Genomic DNA, 22,259 nt, shown 5'->3' on the forward strand with positions numbered 1-22,259 from the left:
TTTTAATGCTTTTATCTTTCTGACAGCATTTATTCAGACATTTCTAAACTATAAATGCAAATCTTAATTACGGATTACAGATCGTAGCATTGTTCAACGGAGAAGACAGGAAGCTGGAACTGCAGATCGTGGCGCCCCCTGGCGGTTCAACAAGTGAAGTTATGGCTGTAGTTTCAGTGACTCCTTTCCGTCTAACACGCCCACATGACCTAATAGACCAATCATGACGCTACACGTCATCTCTTGGCTCCACGTGCAGCTGTTTACGTTAGCTTCCTCAGACAAAGCAGCCGAGCCGCTTCGGTTCGCATGTAGCACAAAGACAAAAAAATAATACTCGAAAATGGTGAGATACTGCAGTCACGGCTTGTGTAACCATGACGACCGGTAACCCCGAACTAAAGGCTGCAGCTAGCTCGAGGCTAGCGTCGGTGTTTACAGCTAAAGGCTGCAGCTAGCTCGGGGCTAGCGCCGGTGTTTACAGCCAAAGGCTGCAGCTAGCTCGAGGCTAGCGTTAGCTTCCCAAGTCACTGAAAGCATTTAACTTTTAGTTTTAAACATAAATTTATCGCCCACAAATATCGCCATTTTTAATGTCAACTCAAACCTCCGTAGTGAAAACTCTGCCGATTGAAACGTTATGATTAATCGACTAATTAGCTAATCATTAGCACCTGGCTTGGGGTTTATCGGCGTTATCGATCATTAGACCAGTGTAAACTGTAAAGATACGTTTTATAAGTTCTATTAACATTTTCTTCGGTATTCTATTGTGGTACAATCAGAAACAGTTGCAGCCTATCACACTTATAGGCTGCATAAGTACGAGTCATGAAATTACGCTGGTTACTGCACGTTTATCCGGAATATTAATGCCACCAAAAACTTCAATAAAATAAGAATAAATTCTTACCGTGCTTGACGAGTCCACAGATTCCAGTGGTATTTGTGCCGTTGCTCTGTTGTTTTCTGACTCCTGTACGTGCAGTGACGTTAATTCCACCGTTTTTGGACAAAAATACATTAAAATTGAGTGGAAAAAGTCCTTCAATTACCGGTAAATATTTAAAGCCCCTCTGCGTGGTCCTCAGAAAAAATTCCACATCCATGAAACACCTGACCGAGAAGCTCTGTCTGCTTTGCCAATGAACAGAATGCATTAATTGCATTTCCATCAAATGCTGTCCGAGTGTCTGAGCTGACGCCTTCCGGGGGGCGTGGCTACCCAAGCACTATATAAAACCAATGCATTATTATTAAGAGCTAATTATTCATTGATAAATTCACAACTAACCCCAAACCTGACCCCAGTGTTCAACATTCATGCCAATTTAAATCAGGACCAAGATAGTTCATGCTACTTTTTTTAACTATACATAATTCTAAATTCTAAAAATTATTAGAATTCTAAAAAGCTTCTCAGAATTGTAATAATCTGGACTTTATTTTTTTCCCCGGACTAAAAATCGGCTTTTCGTTTGTGTCTTTTTTTCTGTTAAAATAACGTAATCATCATGAACCTTCTCTCAAACTTGTTTTATTCTATGATGAACAATATTCTTTCACATTTTAAAGACCCACATGTGCTTGCGTCGGGTTCCACCTCGTTGACGGGCAGGCTTGTGAGCTCGTTTCTAACATTCTCTAGTTTCTGCATGGTTTTCACGTGAAGCCTTTAAAATTCATGGGAGCGCTGAAGAAGCAAAGACCACACAGAGACGTTCATAACAGAGCCCATATATTTTTGTACATTTTTCTCCAAAATACAAATTCTAGCACATTTCTGGTTGAGCGACCTGCTGTACATGATCTCTGAACGTGAGATGCACTTCGTTTTTCTTCTGGGAAACATCGCCTCCAAGTGGCGACAAAGGCCAGCTTATGCCGCTAACAATCTCTTTGGACATTTTAATGACTATTAGAAGCACTAAAGGGGAGAAACAGCCCAAACCATAGTAGAGACACATTAAAATGATGTCATTCAACTGATGCCATCAAATGTTTTGAGATTGGAGCAGATTTGTGATGATAAAAAAAACAAGACATTTCTCACTCTGGTCCTGATCTTCAGCAGGAGGCCGACCGACAAGGAAACGACGTCACTCAGTAAATAGACTCAAACAGACACAAAGATATGGCTGAAGGTCGGAGCTCCAAATATACAGCTTTTAAACCAAAATATTCAAATGTGACGGACCCTCAGCCACCTCTCCGTTCCCGCTCGGACTCTGGGGCGCGGCGGTCAGACCCGGCGACCAACAAGGCACAAACGTTCACCCTGCCCCGGTTACCGATACTGCACAAATACTCAGCGGTGGAGAGGAACTAAGTACATTTACTCAAGTCCTGCACTCAATGCAATGTGTACTTCATCGGTCCTTCTTTTTTGTTACTCCAATACTTCTGTGTTTATTAACAGCTTATTGACTGGTTCTTGTTCAAGTTAAAATATGAAATAAAAAAAGCAAAAACATTATTAGCTTATAAAAACAACATATGAATATCAAGGATACAAACAACTGTTTCAGATGTATGACTTGCTCTCACCTCCTATAATCTTGACAAATATTTAGGCAAATTCTGTTTTTCACAGAACAAAATACAAAATAGAAGAAAATCCAAATTAAAAACCAGATTTCGGAAGAATTATCTGATGAATTTGAAGTTCATCACTCACCTTCCCGAATCTGTTTAGTTGACTTAACGTAATTTTATTTTACAGAAAATTACCTTTTGATTTTTCCACACACACAAAAAAGAATACATAAGATTCAAGACTGAACTTGTGAAAATTTTAAAATAAAACAATTTTCAAATCCAATAAAATATGTGAAAAATGTGTTTGCAACAAATTAATCTGTTTGAATTTATATAAGTGTAGAATTTAAATTACCATTTTGTTTGTTTCTGACATAAAGATGAAAATATTTGAGTAATCATAACATGTTTTTTAAATTGCTTGTCCTGACGATGTTACTTGAGTAAATGATCTGAGTAATTCTTCCACCACTGTAAATACTGTATATTTTAATAATCACATTATACAGTATTTCATTGACATGTGCAGCAGATTGTCAACATCGAGTCTGACGCCATCCAAACCATTAAGGTGATTTGTTTTTATTTAAAATCTCCCTGAATGTTTAATAGAAACTATGATGCACCTCTGCATTTTATTACATTTATTACATTACTGTTATCTTTTTAAATAGAGTTGCAGCTATCCATGAATATCAATTTGATATAATAAGAAAAAGAAAAACACAACACTAAACACTTTGTGCAGCAAAGCATCACCGTCCAGTTGGATATGGCTTTTAGAGAGCAATCCTGACTCTGCTAAATATATTAGCACACGCTAACTGTGTCTGTGCATAACAAGGCATGAAGTCTGAATGTGACGCAGCTCAGGTATGGAAGCAGATAAAGGCCAAAATTAATTCAGTGATTTTTCCTTATTCAAATTGGAAATAGAACCAAGACTGGATAAATAAATACTAAAACATTTTTCATTTAAAAGCTCTCCTCATTGTCCATAAGTGGATGGAAACTCAGGTATAACCTCATCTAAACCCAGTTTCTCAACTATTTTGTTTTTCCTTTTTTTAAAATGCAAATAAATCCATTAAAAATAAATTTACAACTTTGGCCTTTCTGTGCTTCCATACTTTTGTGCATCTTGATTTAATTGACAAATAAAATCACATTTATTCTGGCTCTGAAAATTATTCACTAACTGATTCGACTTCACATCAAGTGAAAATGGTCAAAAGCTTCTTTTCTAACAACCTGTTGCAGAAACCGTTCTCGCCGCTGACAACGAAACCTCCTCAGTCTCTCCCTCTTTCCTGTCCTACGCTTCTTCCCTTCTTACTTCCTCTCTCTTTCTACCCGTTTCCTTTCGCCACCGTTACCTTCCATACTTGGTGTCTAGGTGTGTGCAATGTTGAACCTGCAACACGCCTGCTCTCACGTGTTGTTAAACTCACCAGTAGCCTCAGAGTACCAGACTTCTTCACTTTGTTAGCTTGCATACACATGCACATACGGTCATGTGCATGTAACATGTTAATTATTTATACCCCTCCCCCCCAAACACACACAAAACAAGTCATACATGTACAGTGACAGACCGCCAGCTGCTTCGGTACATGCTCATCCTGACTGTTTATCAAACTAAAGACATTTTACAGCTCGGATTTACTCCAAATCACAAATTTCAGGTTAAATAAAAACCCTTCCCCCAAATAAATTCTTGTCACGGATGACGCCTACAGTGATTGGACAAAAATAATGACTCAATGATCATCACGAGGTCCAAAACACATCAGAGTGTGATCTGGAGCCACTTCTTATTCTGGATTTGCCGATCTAGAATCTTTAAAATTTACAGAATCACCAACAATTCACTGCTTGCAGGTGAATCCTTGGTGAATCCAATCTCTGATTGGCTGTCGCTGCTCTAATGATAAATATTGCAAACCAATAAGAACTTGCTGGAGTCGATGGATGTGAGAAACGTTCTGATTGGTCGGTTTGTTGCCTTTAGTTTGATAAACGCTCGTCCTGATCTCTAGTCCAGCTATCGTCTCTGACCCATCATTGGACCGTTACACTTAGACACACCCACTCAGTACAAGAATATGAGAATAATAATAACACTATCTGGTAACGTTCCTGGCGCCCCCCCCCCCCCCCCCCACCCCCCGACCCTTCTGGCTGCAGACCGCCGCCCATCATGTCGCCCACCCCTCTGATAGCCTCATCCGTTTTACCGACGGGCTGTGGTGCTCCTCCTGACTGGACAGAGGTCGGAGCAGATAGCTGTCGTTTCCGTGGTGATCTTCACGTTCCTCGCTGCCTTCGTACGAGCTTCCGCAGCTGGACGCGCTGTCGCCGGGAGAGCGCCCCGCCTCGCCGGGACCCCGGCCCGCAGCGGAGTATATGGCCGTGGTCGCGCCTCCTCCGAGCCCCGTGCACATCATGCCAACGCTCCGGTCTCTGGGAGGGGAGGCTGGCTCGGACTTGATGTGGAGGTGATGGGAGGAGGAGAGGTTCATTGTGGAGCTCTGGCACAAGTTCCTGATGAAAACAGAAAGGACTTATTACCCGAACACCGGCTTTTACCACCGTTTGATCCAAAGCAGGGCGGGAGGCGGGACGGGACAGACGTGAGTGGACGCTCACCCCATGTGTCCGAGGGCGGAGGGCTGCACATTCTGGATCTGCTGCTGCTGCCAGTTGGTGACTGATCCCAGACCAGAACCTCCAAAGCCAGAGAGCGAGGAGAGGTCGCTGCCCAGGGAGAACTCTGAGGGGGGAAACGCACACTTCACTAATCAGCTCCAACACGGGGGGCTCCGCCCTATTTGTGCCGTAATCACCTGAGCCGTAAGCGGAGGAGAGCGAGGACGGATACCCGCCCATCACCTGTCCAGGTAGGATCTGAGCGGCGAGGGATACGGCGGGGGTCGACAGAGTCTGAGCGCTCTGAGAGTGATTTATCCTCTGGTTCTGCAAAGAGAAGAAGAATATCTGACTTTAAAGTCAAAGTACATACAGAAGTACTCCACTTAAAGTACTCCGTTAAAGTACTCCGCTAAAGGAGGCACTAGAACGAGTCTCCGATGGTGAACTCACGATCGTCGGCATGGTGCCGCACTTGTTGGAGGGCGGCATCAGCGTGCGGAGGTCAGGCTTTCGGCCCGCGCTCACTGGAGGAGGACTCTTCTCCATGTTCTTGGCCACGCCTCCTGGAGCCAGCAGCCCGGGGGAGGGGCAATGGTTACCATAGCTGCCGTTTCCTGGAAGCAAAGGCAGGCGGTGTGGAATTTGACAGACGATGACGTTTGAAAACAGGCGAGAGAAGAAGACGGGTTGGACCGGATCTTACCCACAGTGGACACCACAGCGCTGGGCAGCTCGGACGCCATCATCCCTGCAGACGTGAACACACTGTCAGAAGGTCACGCGACCACACCGTCCACGTGCACGAACCAGACACACACCTGCGTTCCCAGCGCTGGGGGGCCGCTGTGGCGACACGCTGTTCCGCTGCAGGTGCGACATGGGCATCAGGTTGTGGTTACCGAGGCCGCATGCCATTCCAGACTGGGAGTACAGCAGTCCACTGGTGTTACTGGCCGGGATGGACACGCCCATGTCGTAGTTGGACGGGGGCAGACCCTGCAGGACGAATCGGGAGCCGTGAGCCGGTGGACGGGCAGAAGCGGCTGAGGTGGAGAGACGGCGTCAACTTACACAGATTCTCTGCCTGCTGATCATCAGGTCGATGTCGTCGTTGATTTTTCTGTATTTTTCTTCTGATTCTGGACTCTGGCCGGCGGAGTCGTCGGCCTCGATGTCGGGGCTGTCGCAGCCGTTTAAACCTTTCTTACGCAGCGTCTGTAGAAAACAAACACGTAAACACATCAGGGAAACAAGCAAATCTAAAAAATATGTATAGAAAACTATAGAAAAAAACTGTGGAAATACAGCATTAGTGCAGCAGTAATATATTACATCATATACTTTCAGTACATCTTGCTGTTCATATTTCCTTTTTTACATTGAATGCAGGATTTTCACTTGTAGTGGAGACATTCACAGTCAAGTATTAGTAGTTTTACTTCAGTAAAGAATCTGAATATCTTCTTCCACCTCTGACAAAACGACCCGCGGCCACTAGAGGGCGACGTCAGAGCAGAAAATCCAACAGGACCTTCCAGGAGCCAAATAAATCACAAACGGACCTGAAACTCTCGTTTCTACATCTCAGAAACTTGAACTCCGTCTTTAAAAGAATAAAATGAACATTTAAGCGTTTCCGGGTTTGAAAAACGTGTCGCCGTCGTCCTTCAGTAACACTTTGAGGTACTTCTACTTTCATTTTTCGGCACGTTTCTACTTCAGGTCAGAGGGCATGTTGCACTTTTTACTCTTTAGTAAGTACTGTATTGAGTTCGGAGTTTGCTCTGTCTGTGGTTTGGCTCTGGGGGGGGGTCCGGCTTCAGCACTTCACAGCTCATTAGTCCAGTCTGTCACTGGTTGGCTGCAACACACACACACACACACTGGGCTCAGTGGTGGGCCCACTGCAGTTATCCCAGTCATCCCAGTCATGCCACCTGTTTGGCTGGAGAGGACGAGGGTGAGGCCTGGCTGCAGGAGGGATGGCCGTAGAAGGCTATTTTTTGCTCCTCAGCTCGGAAGAGTTTCTCCCTCCCTCACAATCTGTCAGTCTGGCTCGTCCATTAAAAACGGCCCCCAGTCGGCTTGCCAACAGTCCAATCATCTTCCAGCAGGAAGTCACGCAAATCAAATTTCACATAATTACTAAATAAAGCCATTTAAAGTTAAAGCTCACAAAATAAGACATTAAATCCTTTAATTTAAAGCGTCGTGGAAAAATCGTAAACGTTACCGTGATTAACTTCGAAGAGAAATTCTCAGAAAACATAATTCAATTTCCATGGAAACCGTCTCCGCGCCATCTCTGTCCGTCTGCTAATTGGAGGACGGCTACAGTTTTTTGGACATGTGACATCATGAAATGAATTAATTAACTAATGGGTGACCACGAAGAAGTTATTTCCGCTCTGATCCTCCAATCTGAATATTTTTCAAATAACTATGAAAGAATGAATAAAGAAATGGATGTCGGGAAGGTGCAGATAGTTTCAAACTTTTTTTCATTCTCTTGAATCAAGCTGGGTCCGGATCTTTAGATTAGGAACCAACAATGTAGTTCGTTGGTTGGAGATAAGCTCGGGGTTTAATGTCTTAAACTGAAAGTGCCGTTAAATAAATTCCTTTAAATGTTCAGCTGTCAGATGGATGAAGTTGAATACTTCCTTTTGAAATACAGTAAAGTTAGGAGCGTCAGGAATGTGTGTGTGGCAGCTGGTCCGACCAGCCTCCCGCAGAGACAGCTGAGGACGGACGGGAGACGCCATAACATCATACCAGCGCCTCCTCCTCTTCCTCATAGATCCTTCCACACCTTCACCCTGACTGCTTTCCCCCCCCCCCCCCATCAGTTCTTGTTTCAGTTACGTGGGTGGTCTCTTCCACCTTCAGAGGATATGTACAACTACAAGTAAAAGTAAAAGTACTATACCTTTTATCCAGCTAACACTGGATATCAAATGGTACATGTATGGCTCTGAGGAAAAGACAGGAGGCGGAGCTAGAAGTGGTGGGGATGAAGATGCTGAGGTTCTCCTTGGGAGTTACCAGGTTGGACAAACTGGCAGCTTCTATGCTAACGCTAGCTGCAGCTCCTTCCGCAGAGATGCTATTAGCTAAAGCACAGGTCGCACAGGTGACAACAATAGCTGTAGCTGCTACAGGAGTCTTTCATCCCGTCTTAAGTCTTTTAGTCACGCGTCATCCTGGACAGATTGGATTCAGATTTTACAGCCAGTGATTGAACGTGTCGTCAAACTCAAAGGACTGACTTTGTCTCTCTGGAACATTTGGCGGTTCAATTTAACGGGGAATCTAGTACTGACACCAAAGTACCTTTAAAAGTACAAAGAGCGTGACGCAAACCTGATAAGAAATTGGATAATCTTCACACTGAATAGTCTCCTATACTTCTTATTTATGGCAGTAAAGTCTAATAGATGTATGGCAAAAAGAAATAGTCCATGCTAAGAACATCATAGGATAAGAAACTTCCTGGGAGACAAATATTAAATGCAAGTACATGACAAGAAGAAGTAGCAGCGGTGGAGGCTGCGGTCGTTACTCAGCCCCTCTTCCTCCGGTGGCTGTTCCACACACTCCCGGCTCCGTCATGGCTATTCTTAGCCGCGTACCGGCCTATTTTTAGACCACTACCGGTTTCCAGCCATTTAGCAGGGAGGGATCTCGGCCAACACAAAGGAACTGGACTTACTCTGTTGAGCGTCAGTGTGTGTGTTTGAGCGTGTGCACGGAAAAGTTCATCTGTTTCTAATGTGAGAGGAGAGCGAAACACGAACAGAACAGGCCGGAGCAAAAAAAAAAAAGTGGAGTAAGAGTAAGGAGGGCAGATTTATAAATATCAGCGAGGTTCCCAGGCTAAACAAACACACACACACACACACACACACACCAGAGGCAACATGCCAACCTGCCACAACAAAGGAGCCTCTCTTCTACTACATTCCTGTCTGGCAGACATTTCATTGGTGGAGTCTTTTCACGACTGAACAGAACTCAGTCCAGAATGATCAGACATCAAACTCACAACTTTTAAGGTTCCTGACCTAATTACGTCAACAACCGGTTCCCATGATCAACGTTCCCAACATTTCCTGAAATGTCGACGTATCCCTTGAACATTCTGTTCGCCAACGTGGGACAGCGACCGTCACCTTGGCGCTGTTTTGTTGCGCCATGTGTCGTTGAGGCTAAACAGCCTTTCAAAGATGTCTATCCCTCTCATCGTCCAATCAGAGAGCGGCGAGGTTAAGCACGATGAGATGGGCCGACTAACGAGCGTTATTAGCTAATGCAGGAATCACATGCGGGAGCAATGCAGCTTCTCTTTAACGTACCGAAAGAAAATGTTTGCTGCAATTTAGCCAATTGTGGTGTTTGAAATACAATAAAACATAGAATTATTAATCTTTACTAATAAATAGGCAGACGTATTTCATTTTCCTTCAATGTCTTTTTTTTTTTTAAATGATCCGTTTCAGGGTCCTTGATGAGAAAAGTTGTGGAACCAGTTAGCTAATAAACCAGAGCTAATGTGCTACGCTAACGAACAAGTGGATGCTCTACCAGCAGGGCAAAGAAAGCGGTAAAAAGCTTCTATCAGCTGCTGAACTGGGAAAGTGAAGCTTCCAGAGACAGGATATGTTCACAACACCAGGCTGAAGGAAACCACGTGTGATTTGTCGCTTTAAAGAGGAACAAAATACAACATTTGTTGTTGTAAAAACGTGATCACATCTGCTGCGTGTTCGGATCAAACACAAAATTTCAGCAAGATCAATCATCTGCTTTTCAAGGTGTCAAACAGAAAAGACAACATGAGTGATGTCATCACTTCCTCCAGCTCTGACTGGTGGAAATAAATAAATATTCTTGCTAACCGGAAAAAGGTAAACTCTACATGTCTGACCGGTTTGTGACAAGTCGAGGCTAAAGACCGGAAAAAAGCAGCGGGACGGAAACGAAGAGGCTGGTTGGACAGATTAGGGTAATGATCTGAACTGGATTGTGGTAGATTACAGAGGATTACAGAGCGTAAACCTGGTAGTGACGGGCGGGCCGAGAGGCCATGTGGTTGGGCGTGTGGAGGGAAAAGCTCAGGTACAACCGCCCACACGCTACAGACATGTGACAACAACACCTTTATACTCAACATGACTGCCTGAGGGCTCCAAAAAATGTCTCCCTGCAAATCCAAAATACGAACCTTTGTGTGTGTGTTGTCCTAACGCATCTGCATAACTCAGGACAGTTTGGTTTAATAGGTCCAGTATCGATCCGGAGCAGCTCTGTCCCACAAAACACGGTCTACAAATGAAGCCGTGAGTCTAAATAACGCGTAAACTCCTCCAGGTCCCGCCTCTTTGTTCTCAACAACATCAAAGTTTAATGGTTTCTTTCCTGGCCGACGGACTCAGCCTTCGTCTCAAGGCCATTATTAAATCTGTCAAGTGGTGTTTGTGCAATCCTGCCGGCAAACAAACCAATAAACAAACATGGAGGGAAACATTTAATGGAGGTAAATAATAATCAATTAGTCATCTGGCCTAGTCTCCAGGCACAGACGAAAAGAAGACGGCAAATGTTCTGTGAGTAAGAAGTTTAGCTTAACTAAATGCCGATTTCATTGACGGGATTGGTTCCGCTGTGATGTCGGCGTGCGCGTGGGGACCGATGGCGACTTACATCCACGATGTCGGAGTTGGTCCTGCTCTCGTGGGGCTCGTTGTATTCGGTGTATTTGAGCAGAACTTTGTCCATGTCGGTGCTGGCGTACTGAAACAGCTTGTTGGTGCTGTTGAAGATGATGAGGGCGATCTCGCAGTCGCACAGCACGCTCAGCTCGTACGCCTTCTTCATCAGGCCGAACTTGCGCTTGGTGAACGTCACCTGGGGGGACGAGGACGGTAAGGAAACAACGGTAAGGAAACAACTATAAGGAAACGATCTGGAGGATCTTTGAGTGTCAGGCATGGACGGATGGATGATGGATGGATGATGGATGGATGGACAGATGGATGGATACTAGATGGGTTTGAGGCCTTTAGACTCTCAGAACTGCATTTTTCCAACCTTTCCATTTGTCTCCCTTCATTTCAGCGCATTCTGAGGTGATGCGGCGCTGAGCGCTGAAATCAATCTGCACTCAGACGAAACTTCCATACATAAATAATGGGACTAAATGCAGAACTAATGCTCGCGCTGATGGATCTCACAACTCGTGCAAGCCTTAAGAGCCTGCCCATTGATTCCAACTGAAAAGACTTGAAATCAATGGCTGCCTGAAAGTGGACGAAATGCAGAAAATGGACTGTAAGGTTCTTAAAATTTCTGCAACAGCTGAAACAAACTGATGCTTCTTCAGAAACGTAGTAGAGAGGACTGTGATAAGGTCAGTCCTGCTACGAGGGTCAGGAAGCATGTGTGCCTGCATTTCCTGTCATAACAGGAAGAGTAGAACCGCTGCCCTGACAAGACTCTGTGTGTGTGTGTGTGCGCGTTCTTAGCTATCTTTCTCATGGCGCTACCAGGCTTCCTTAGACTCACATTCAATCACACAGCTTGCAACGTTTTTACGTCTCTCCTTGCTTTTTATTATTCATAATTTTATATTTTAGATCAAAACCTCAGTTTTCAAATTTCTGATTCTTGAAATTCTCCAAATCTGTGGATAAAAAAAAAAAAAAACATTTTACGTGCTACTAGCTTCTCCGTAAATCGTTGTGGGGTCATCACCAAACAGCCAATCGGCTTGCTCCTTCATTCTGATTTGGCGCTGCTGCCACCAAGGCAGGCTTAGAGGCAATATTAATTAGCTAGTTGAAAAAAAGCAGGCTGTGTAAAATTAGCTGCTTGCTGAATTTGGCTTTCTATTTAAAGTGCTAATAAATATGAAAGTAAATGTTCTAGTGATTTTAATCATGTGATCAAGTGAAAGACGTCTCGTGTACTTACATGTCTGTTGCGTTCATCCATAATCCGAGCTATCTGAATCTTTTTTCTCCCCATCTTGATTACTTTTCTTCGTCGTCACAAACGTCGTCTCCTTGGATTGGCTGTCGGATCCTGAGTTTGACTTTTTTTTTTATATATCCTAAACCACTGCTTCCTACCAAAAGACAAGAGCGGAAAACATCATCAGGATTAAAGCCATTATCTGAAAACAAGGCCGAACAAGCAGGGCAAGAAGAGGACAAGCTGGTTTTTAGGGTTCTTGAAAAGTCAACAGCAGAGTAATAAAAAAAAAAAAGACAAAAGAAAACAGGAACATGTACAAACACCACATTTAATCACCAACAGTGGATTGCGTGTGCGTATCATGTCATGCACTAATGGGGCGTTATACTGCCAGGCACGCACTGACAGGCAGCACTTGTCTGTCTGCACGCCCGTCCATTCACCGCAGATGAATCCCCCGGACACACCCAGCGTCCTCGGAGGGGGGTTGCTGTACCCTCAGGAGGAAGTGACAGAACCGCACCGTCCGATTGCAAATAACAAAGTTCAGTTCTTTGTTCGATTTACATAACAATTAAAAAAAAACATCCAGTGGTTTGGAAAAAAACAAACACACAAAAACGACCCCGGGGCGAGAAGGGACGAGCCAAAGTCAAACACTTCGGTAAAACGGCGGAATAATTATACAACTTTATTTACAATTCACTTTTTATACACGTCAAGACCGTAAATTATAGAACTACAGCAACTTCCTGGATCGACAACGCAGTTTACATCCATGTCATGGATGCATCGTTCATCTAGACTCCCCTTTTTCTTTTTTATATTTAGTCACATTTTAGAGTCAAAGTCTCAACATCTCATTATAGTCAAAGAAAAGTGTTTTAGTCTTGTTTTAATGAAAAGTGTTGGCATGTTATTGTATTATGTTTTCATCCATCCATCCATTTCCTTGACCGCTTTCTCCGTTACCGGGTCGTGGGTTGTGCTGGAGCCTGTTTACGGGCTACACCCTGGACAAGCCGCCAGTTTATCGCAGGGCCACGCACAGACAATCATTCACACGCACACACTCACACCTACAGACAATTTAGTGTAACCAATTCAACTAACTTGCAAGGTTTTCAGTGGTGGGAGAAAGCCGGAGAACCCGGAGAGAACCCCCGGACAGAACCCACGGAGAGAACATGCAAACTCCTCACAATAAAGTGATTCAGAAGCAGCGTTGCAGGAAGTGTCTGGTCTGATGGTGTCAGCTTAAAGCGTAAAACCAGACATGGAACGTGTTCTGACGGCTGAGGGATCTTGAGCCCGGGTCGGAGCCAGCGATCCAGGCTTCTTACACCTTTAAAGTTGAAAAACAGCTCGAGACGGTTTCAGTCTCCAGACCTCGAGCCGTTGGCTTTAGCAGCTAAAACCGAGGCTCTGAGCTGCAGCTGTCCCGAGAGGAAACCTTCAGAAGGACGGGCTACTGGGCGATCGCTGATAGTTCTTGTTGATTTAGTGACAGTTACAGTTTAATCACGCTGATATCATCTTCATCTGAGTCATGCGCAAAACATTTTTGTAGCCCAGAAATACAAAAATAAGTTGAATATTTCTTTGAATCGTATGAATAAAGATGATTGTTTGACCACAAACTGATCTTTTTTTTTTTTTATCTCTCGAGCCTCTGGCCACGAAACACAGGACGCGATTCCAGAACACAGACATGTGTGTTGGACTGTTGGACTGAGACGGCGCCATGTGACCCCGCCTGTTGCTGCAGAAGCGGAGCTCAAGAGGTCGTCCAGTTCAATTGGATGAACACACACACTCACTGAGACAAACACGCAAACACAACAGGTGTCCCTTGGCAGAGGAAGGCGGGGCCCCCTCGGACTGACGGGATGAAACGGGAAATTAAAATGGAGGATTTGTGAGACATAAGAAGACGATGCAGTTCTGCTGTGGTCCATCTAACAGCGCTGATCTCCTGAAGCTGAAAGCGAATGTAAGACTAGCCGAGTTCCTCATTTAAGTCAACTAAACCCTATCCCAGATTCCAAAGCTTCCTGGATCGCCTCTTTTTCCAGATCCACTCCTGAGTTCAATCGGGTTCTTCTTTGTTACTTGCTCAACCCTAGCACGTTAGCAGCGGCTACCTGCTAACCCCTCCGGCTTCCACCCAGCACCAGCATCCGAGTTCTACTTCCGCTGCATATCTGAAGGAGGAGGAATGTTTTGTGGACGCCACATAAACTGTCGCAATAAAAGACGAACAGGGGCCACGCCTGCTCTGAACTATGAGAGCGCTCACTCCCTCTTTCAAAACGCACCCATAACCAGAAACTCCTGCATTCCGAAGAGGACGAGAACGAGGAAGCGCCGCGCCGCCGGGAGTCACCTTCCCCAAGAGCAATTTGTGTCTTCTTTCTCGACGCCTCGGCGCTCCATTGTTTTAAAAGCTATTAAAATCATGACTGAGGCAGACTCCGGGTTTATGAGGGGCAGGGGCAAACAATTACAGTCGTGATCTACGTACGTACTTAGGGCGGCCATTATGGAAACGCATCACATTTTCTCCACTAGGAGGTGATTCATCACATTTTCTCCACCCATCAGCAGGTGTTTGGAGCCCACAGAGTCCTATGAGACGTTTTCTCCCCTGGAAGGGCACATTTTTAGATCTGATCAAATTATTCAGATTAAAACGGCATGGTTTTTTTTTTTCTTTACAGATTTCCAGATGTAAAGATCTGCTGCTTGATTAATCTCAAAGTTATTACTAAGACCAAAATGTCTCTTCGGGATCTGGGAAGATGATGATGTGACAATTTTTATTGACTAAAACAACTGTTCAATGAACCCAGAAAATAACACAATAACCCGCGTCGACGCGAGAGGCGACGATGATCTCATCTGATCATATGATCGGTCTTAATCGATGTGTTTTGCCACAACAGAAGACACGCTTTGATGAAGCAGAGCGGTGAATTATCATCGGTATCATCAGCAGCAACACGGCGGAGTGTCGCATAAATACTGAAGTGTCTGAGTCACGCTGCTGTGAAAACAGTCCAGGATCAACGGTTTAAATTTAGAACGCTCACAGACGAGCAAACTCAGCATGCTGCCATTAAACGGGAGTTTGAGGCCAAACTGAGACGTGAGAAGATGCATAAAACCACCCGAACCAGCGTGTGTGTGTGTGTGTGTGTGTGTGAGTGTGTGTGAGTCCTCTGATTCAATGCAGAGTTTGATCTTTTACAGGATGACAGTAAATCTCCACCCTTCTCACGCCCACGCTCACAAACCTGCTATTTATAGACTCGGAAGGACTCCAAAAATAAAAGAATGAACTTTTTACCCCAAACAACAATAAGACTGGTTTCTCGTTCTCAAACACAGAGAGAGAGAGCGAGAGAGAGAGAGAGAGAGAGACTATTCTGCAGAGATGGAAATCGGTCGTATCACCCAGTCCCCAGCTGATCCCTCGTCAATTATTTGCCACCGGGATGAATCCTCAGAGGATTCTGAGCTTGTGCTGCAAAATGTACACAGCGAAGAGCAACAGCTAAAGGGCGACATGTGGCGATGCCCTTGTAATCCTTGGCAGGACACTCTGCGTGTCTTGGTTTCAGGGGTGAGGGGGGGGGGGGGGGGGTGTAAGGCTCTCCTGCATGGGGCTGACAGGCAGGAAGGGGGAGGGACAGTCGTGAAAAGACCATCGCTAACAGCTAATGGGTCGTTAAATATGTCGTTTCACTTTGTTACCTTGTCGATGCCCCCCCTACTGCTTATTATTATCTATTGCCATCAGTTGCAAACGAATAACTGTGTATATTAATCAATTATAATAGAATCAGGTTCCCCTAAGCTAAAACAGCTCATGTTAGCACCCACTTATTGTAATGCATTGCCTTTAAACCAGAAAGAAAACTTACTTTTCAGGTTGAACTTAACAGATGTGCGCTGGTTTCATCAATCATAAGAGGCGTGACACAAAACGCAGGGCTGCTAACGTGTCATGCGATGTTCTACTTGTTTAACAGCCTTTTCTAAACAGGAATTATCTTCCGTTCCTGTTACATTGTGGTTGATCTTTGTGTCGTCCCAGTTTCAATTTGAAGATACTTTTGCTTTTCAATGGCAGGCAACGAAATAATCCTAATTAAAAACACTTTACATTTCACAGTTAGCGCGAATATTTGAAATGATGAGCTCATCGGAACGTGTCCCGGTCACGTACGGATGTATGCGAAGCAGCAACAGTGTGCCGGGTCAATCAGCATAAAATAAAACAAATCCAAGCTAATTACTGGTTCAAGTCCCTTTTAAGGTCTCAGATGTGGCGGTAACTGGATCTCATGGCTGCGGTTCTGGTGAGGGATACCCCCTATAAGCAGCCAGTGAGTCACGCTGCGGCTCAGACAACACACCACATGCTCGGCATACGTGAATGATATCACACTGACATCTGCTAAGTCTTTAAACGACACAGCGTTTCTCTCTAAGCTAACGTCTGAAGGACTCACCAGCCGCAGTACAATCACATTTTCCAGCTCAGGAGCTTTTTTTTGAGTGTGATTCATCCATTTCTGACCAACGGGGCTAAGATTTTAGACTATTTGAGAAACCTTTGCTGCAGTTTTTACCTCCGTAATCGGGTCTCTTTCTGCAGATAAATAATAAAAATTTGTTTGGCTGCTCTAATAATCGTTTATCATTTGAATGCTTGAAAACTTTCAGTTAAATAACAATTTAACATACTAACAATTTCAGTCAAAATCTAAAATTTCAAAATACAGTTTCAAGTTCATATGTCAACATTTTCAGAAGAGATTTGAACAATTCTTAAAATGTCCTAAAATGATGGATTAGTATTTCTATAATCTTTGAAGAAAAGCAATCATAGATTGTAAAAATTAATTTATATACATTTAGTTTGAGGTGGCAGCCCCTCTGAAACATTAACAAACGTGAACCCCAAAGCCCCAAGTGAAGCAGTACCAGCAGAAACCACCAGAGGCAGTTGAGCCATAATTCAAAACACAACATGAGAAACGTATACAGACACGTCGGAGAAGAAATCCCGATCAGTCGACGTATTTATCGACCGGACAGCACCGAGCAAACTTTTAATTAAAGTAGCCTCCTTCACGGTCGCCATTTCCATTGTTATTGACATTTGTCTCTTTACTGCCCCCTAGAGGATGCAGCCACAAGGAGGGATAAAAGTAGGAGGCATGAATACATGAATGTGCCCCCCCCCCCCCAGAGCCATAGGACCGCCACTGGGTTATTAAATATAGGAGGGGGCGATTAAATTGAATCCTAAACACAAATTTAAAAGTCCCCCCAGGAGCAACAACGGGTTGGATGAGTTTCCATCCATGACAAACTTTCTCCACTAACATCACTTCTCTCCGTTTTCTTACCGAGAGCTGCTGCAGAAAAACACACTTAATAAAAAAGAAAACACGTCCTGAGTGGAAGTGGACCGGTCGGGGGGGGTCCGCGCCGCTCCGGGATCGAGACTACAATCTGACGGTCAACGCAGCCGAGCTGGAGGGACTGATCCGGTGTTTGTTTCCTGTTGTTTATCAACCCCGCACGTCCCGCACCACACACGCACACGCACACGCACACGCACACGCACACAGAGGCTCACCTCTCCGCTCAGCTCCGCATGTCTCCCGTGACTTTCTGCTGCGTGTCTCCGTCCTGCGGTGATTCTCCTGAAGCGCGCGCTTCCCAAGACTCGTCAGCAAGCACCTGGACGTCAAGAGGCGGCACACACACACACATACGCACGCATACGTACACGCACGAACACGCACAGAAGAAGAAGAAGAAACACTAGTTGTATTTTAATATGAATAATAAAATACAGTTAACGGGATAATAAATAAATAAAGTTCTGTTTAATATTTTAAAGTATCCAACAGGTTTAAACTGTTAGAGGTTATCTGGTCGGGTTCGACACCGCCTCCTCGTGGAGACTGGTGAAGGTGCATCTCTGTTTCAACCGTGATGACTGAAACCCACAATTATAACTATTACCTTTAAGTATATTTACTCAAGGATTGTATAAATTAGAGGTACTTTATTATATTCCTAAATAATTATATTCCGTGTTTACTGTTCATGAAAACTTCATGTCTACATTTACACAAAACAAGTGAAGTTTATACAACAGGAATATATTTATGTGTAGTTTATATCTGCATATATGCTGAAATGAATATTTTTTTTTAATTCGGATTAGCGTTTTAATGAAATTTAAATAGGCCTCATAGAAGGTTTATGCTTTACTGAATAGCAATCATTTTATGTCTTTTTTTTTACTTCAACAATAATAAACTAAATTTCTTTTGATATTTTTTTCTTCTTCTCGTTGCGCAAAGGATGTTTCTGAATTCGCTCTTTCATCGGATCCACTCCAAAATGTAAAACGTTCTTCCTGCTTCCTGTCCAGCAATAAAATAAAATAAAATAAAAACAGAAACTCCATTTTGAACCCGGAGAGGGTTAACTTCAGGAACCGGTACCATACCACTCTTCAGCTGTTTCATACAAATCTAATAAGACCAACTGAATTAATGCAACATTTGGTTGTAATGAAGCACAAAACTAAAGGTTCTACATTCTGAATTTGACAGTGAAATGCTTTACTTTAAAAAAAATATTTAAACAATATTCAACAAGCAACAGCCAGGACACAAATTATTAAATTGAAAATGTCTCACTGCAAAAGTTCAACTTCACAAAATATTGTAAATTCAGTTGACGAGTGGCGCAGCATCTTCTGTACGACAACAACAACACCAAGTAAACCATGCAGACAAATCAATTTACAAACATCAAAGTTTTATATCTGACTTGGATCCCAGGTCTGCAGCTCTACAGGATAATTTAGTGTCTTTCAGATCATTGTCTTGATACAAGTAATCTTAGCTAGCTAACAACAGCCTGACACAGACATTAGCTAGTATCTAACAAGCCAGTTATTCCTCTCTTATTCATGCTAATGCTGCTCCCCATCTGCTAGAATCATAAAAAAGCTACTTCTTGCTAACACATTAGAACACAGCTGATAACCGGTGCCACCAAGTGGCTTAATAGTGACTTTCAAGCCTACTTATTATTTATTATCCTTAATGGGTCAAAAGTCTGAAGCTCTTTTAGCCACTTTCAGCTCATTGTTTCAGATTTATTTTCTAATAAACTGGCTCATATAAACTGAGCTATCTTATCAACCAAGCAGCTGAATGTTTCTGTCCAGAGCGGATGAAAAGCAGCTGTATCAGCGTTATATGATCCCATCTGTGTTTACAGCTTTTATCTGCTGCTGCCAGGTGAAGAAGAAATCATGCAAGTTAAATCCAGTTTCCATCTTCAACCTCTATCCTCTATTGCGATCCAGTAAACATGTTTTTCTTATTGTCCTCTAACAAATGTTCCCGTCACCTAGCCTCCGTGCTAAAGCTCACACTCACCTGTGCTTTTTTGTTGTTGTTGTGTCTTCACCTGGAAGGTTCCCCAGCAGCTCCAGCTGTGGGTTTGATCGATCAATAAATCAATCAATCACTTGTTTCAAACAAGAAATGATAGAAAAAAAAAAAAAAAAAAGGCGAAAGTGGTAGACGAGATTTCAAGCCAGACCAGCTGGCTTAGAGAAGAGGGGGGGGACCCAGAACGGGACTGCGTTTGGATCTGAGACCAGTCCGCTCTGAGCTGAGGTAGCCTATACCCTCATGGGACCCTGACCCTCAAGCGCCGCCCCCTTCGCCCCATCGACACCCCGTGACCTCCTGGGTCCGAGCTGCCGGTGGGTGGAGGAGCCCGGTCACCTGCTGCTGTCACTCGGGGTATATATTTAGCTCGGAGGTGTCAATGATGCTGCCTGAGAGTGTGTGTGGTGGAGAAAAATGTGTTGCTGACACTCAGGGCCTCTGGGGGGCCTCGGTGCAAGAGCCCAGGATTACTGGCCCAAAGACCGGCGGCTCTACACATTACATAGAGGGAGAGAGAGAGAGACAGAGAGACACAGAGAGAGAGATCAAACCAGTATGTCCTACATATCAGCACACAGAGCATCTGCTTGGCAGAGGATTACTCTCAGCTGTCCACTCCTGTCAGAGGAAGGAAAGGACTTCAATGACCTATGAATCCATCGCATAACGGCCCAGAAACGGCCCAAAACAGCAACCCCCCATTTGGGGGGGGGGCTAAAGTAAATGAAGCGCAGAAACCTGAGACAAGTCGGTGAAAACATAATTAAACAGTTCTAGTATTTCCAGACTAACAAGTCTCCATAAACCTGTTTACTTCCACCCTCTGCGTGTCGAGTCTTTAAACATGAGAACCGACAACCTCGAAGCCGGATCCATCCAGAACTAGAACTACAGCTGATCCAACGCGAGGGTTCTCGTTCCTGACGTCCAGCTCTGATGAGCGTTTCATGCAAATCTGTCACTACTTCTTCAGCTGCCACCATTGATTGATTGATTGATATTTGGTCCTTGTGCACATTTGTCACATCCATCCCTCATCAAGCCATCTATAATAGCTAACAGCTAGCCCCGCGGTGATAGCCGCAGACTCCCGGTGTGTGATCGGTCTCTCAAAATGAGACCAGGGTTCGTTCAGAGACTCTAAACAGCTGCAGCGATGAACCAGTTTACACACAGACAACTGGGCTGCATCAGAAGATTCGCATTATATGAAATAATATACGTTTCATCTAAATAAATTACAACTAGAAGCTTGACTCTGGTCTCATCGTCGGGTATGAATTAGAAAGCCGCAGAGCAGGAGGTGGTGATGGAAAACTAACAGCTCAAGCATAAACATTAATTCCACCTTAACCAAAAATAATAATTCTACATGATTTCCTTTCTTCGACACCCAGAGAGGGAGACGAGGACGGATCGTTGGCGTCGTGGTTTGGAAGGAATGTTTAAAATGTTCCGGTGTGTTAATTTCACGTTTTAATCGGTTTGCATCCATCCGTTTACACCATCCTCCTGAAATAAGAAAGGCGCTGTTCGTTTACACCCTCCTCCTGAAATAAGAAAGGCGCTGCTCGTTTACACCCTCCTCCCTTCTGCTCCCACTGGGTGGGGGGGGCGGGTGTTTAAACTCCTGTCTGCACCATTTACACCCGAGCATGAGGAGGAGATGAATGGCAGGTGGGAAGGAGGGGGAAAAAAAACCCAAACAGTGATTGTTTGTTCTTTATTCCGCTGTCGGGAAACGGATGAAACTGAATTCTGGCAGATTCATACACGGTTCAGTTTAATCATTCGAGCGCCGACTCATTTCATGCAGGTCCCCTTTTAGTTTGCGGCACAGCCGACCTCCACATTGGGTGGATTGTGTTGTGGCTTCAGAACTCCAACTGTTGAAGCTGGAGAACGATGGGGATGTCGACTGTAGGTCAGAAACAGGAAACGTCAGCGGTCTCTCGTTTGTTGACCCAACCAGCCGCGGCAGCCTCCTCCCTGGAACGCCACCTCACTTCCTCCTTTGCTCCCGACTGACAAAAGTTATAATTAGCACAGTGGCAAGAGGTCGGGCGAATGTGAACACCTTTTGTTTTTGGATATTTGCTGAAATTAACGATGTTTTTTTTATTTTTTTAACTAAAGACCTTTTAATCAAATTTTCAGGTGGTAAACAAATGTTTAGTTCAGACTATGAATACATTAATTTATGAGGGCACACCGACCACCAAACTGTATAGAATTAGGAAAATGTAATAGTTTGGATAAAAATAGGAATATCAGTTTACAGTTCAGAAATTAAATACAATTATAAAATAACATAAGCATAAATAAATTGAATTATAAATAATTATAGTTTGACTTACTCATCCACCCAGACTCAGGATTTATCAGGACAGCTGCTTTACTCCAAATATATTGCATTGTATTCATTGCATTGTTTTCATACTGCTCACAAGGTCAGCTCATCTAGCCTTGATACTTCCACGTAGCACAATATTTTGTTCAAGCTAGCATGTTTTGTCTACTAGCATAGTTTGTCTGCCCCTGTTGGACTGTGAAGGAGATGTTTTGTTTCACACACAACCCCCTCCTTCACTGTCC

At 44.1% G+C, this 22,259-nt stretch overlaps 1 protein-coding gene across 1 annotated transcript; it reads right to left on the bottom strand.

Annotated features, from left to right (window-relative positions):
* Positions 1-4,736: 4,736 nt before the first annotated feature.
* LOC137908948 (myocyte-specific enhancer factor 2C-like) lies at positions 4,737-19,757 on the bottom strand. Its single transcript, XM_068753378.1, has 11 exons — positions 19,647-19,757; positions 17,819-17,922; positions 12,163-12,316; positions 10,894-11,097; positions 6,262-6,405; positions 6,009-6,186; positions 5,894-5,938; positions 5,641-5,804; positions 5,385-5,514; positions 5,188-5,311; positions 4,737-5,082 (listed from the first exon to the last, which is right to left on the bottom strand). The coding sequence occupies exons 3-11, from the start codon at positions 12,214-12,216 to the stop codon at positions 4,737-4,739; spliced, it is 1,389 nt and encodes a 462-aa protein (XP_068609479.1). The 5' UTR covers positions 12,217-12,316; positions 17,819-17,922; positions 19,647-19,757.
* Positions 19,758-22,259: the final 2,502 nt, after the last annotated feature.

The sequence above is a fragment of the Brachionichthys hirsutus genome, chromosome 19, assembly GCF_040956055.1.
Source record: "Brachionichthys hirsutus isolate HB-005 chromosome 19, CSIRO-AGI_Bhir_v1, whole genome shotgun sequence".
In the NCBI taxonomy this organism is placed as follows: domain Eukaryota; kingdom Metazoa; phylum Chordata; class Actinopteri; order Lophiiformes; family Brachionichthyidae; genus Brachionichthys; species Brachionichthys hirsutus.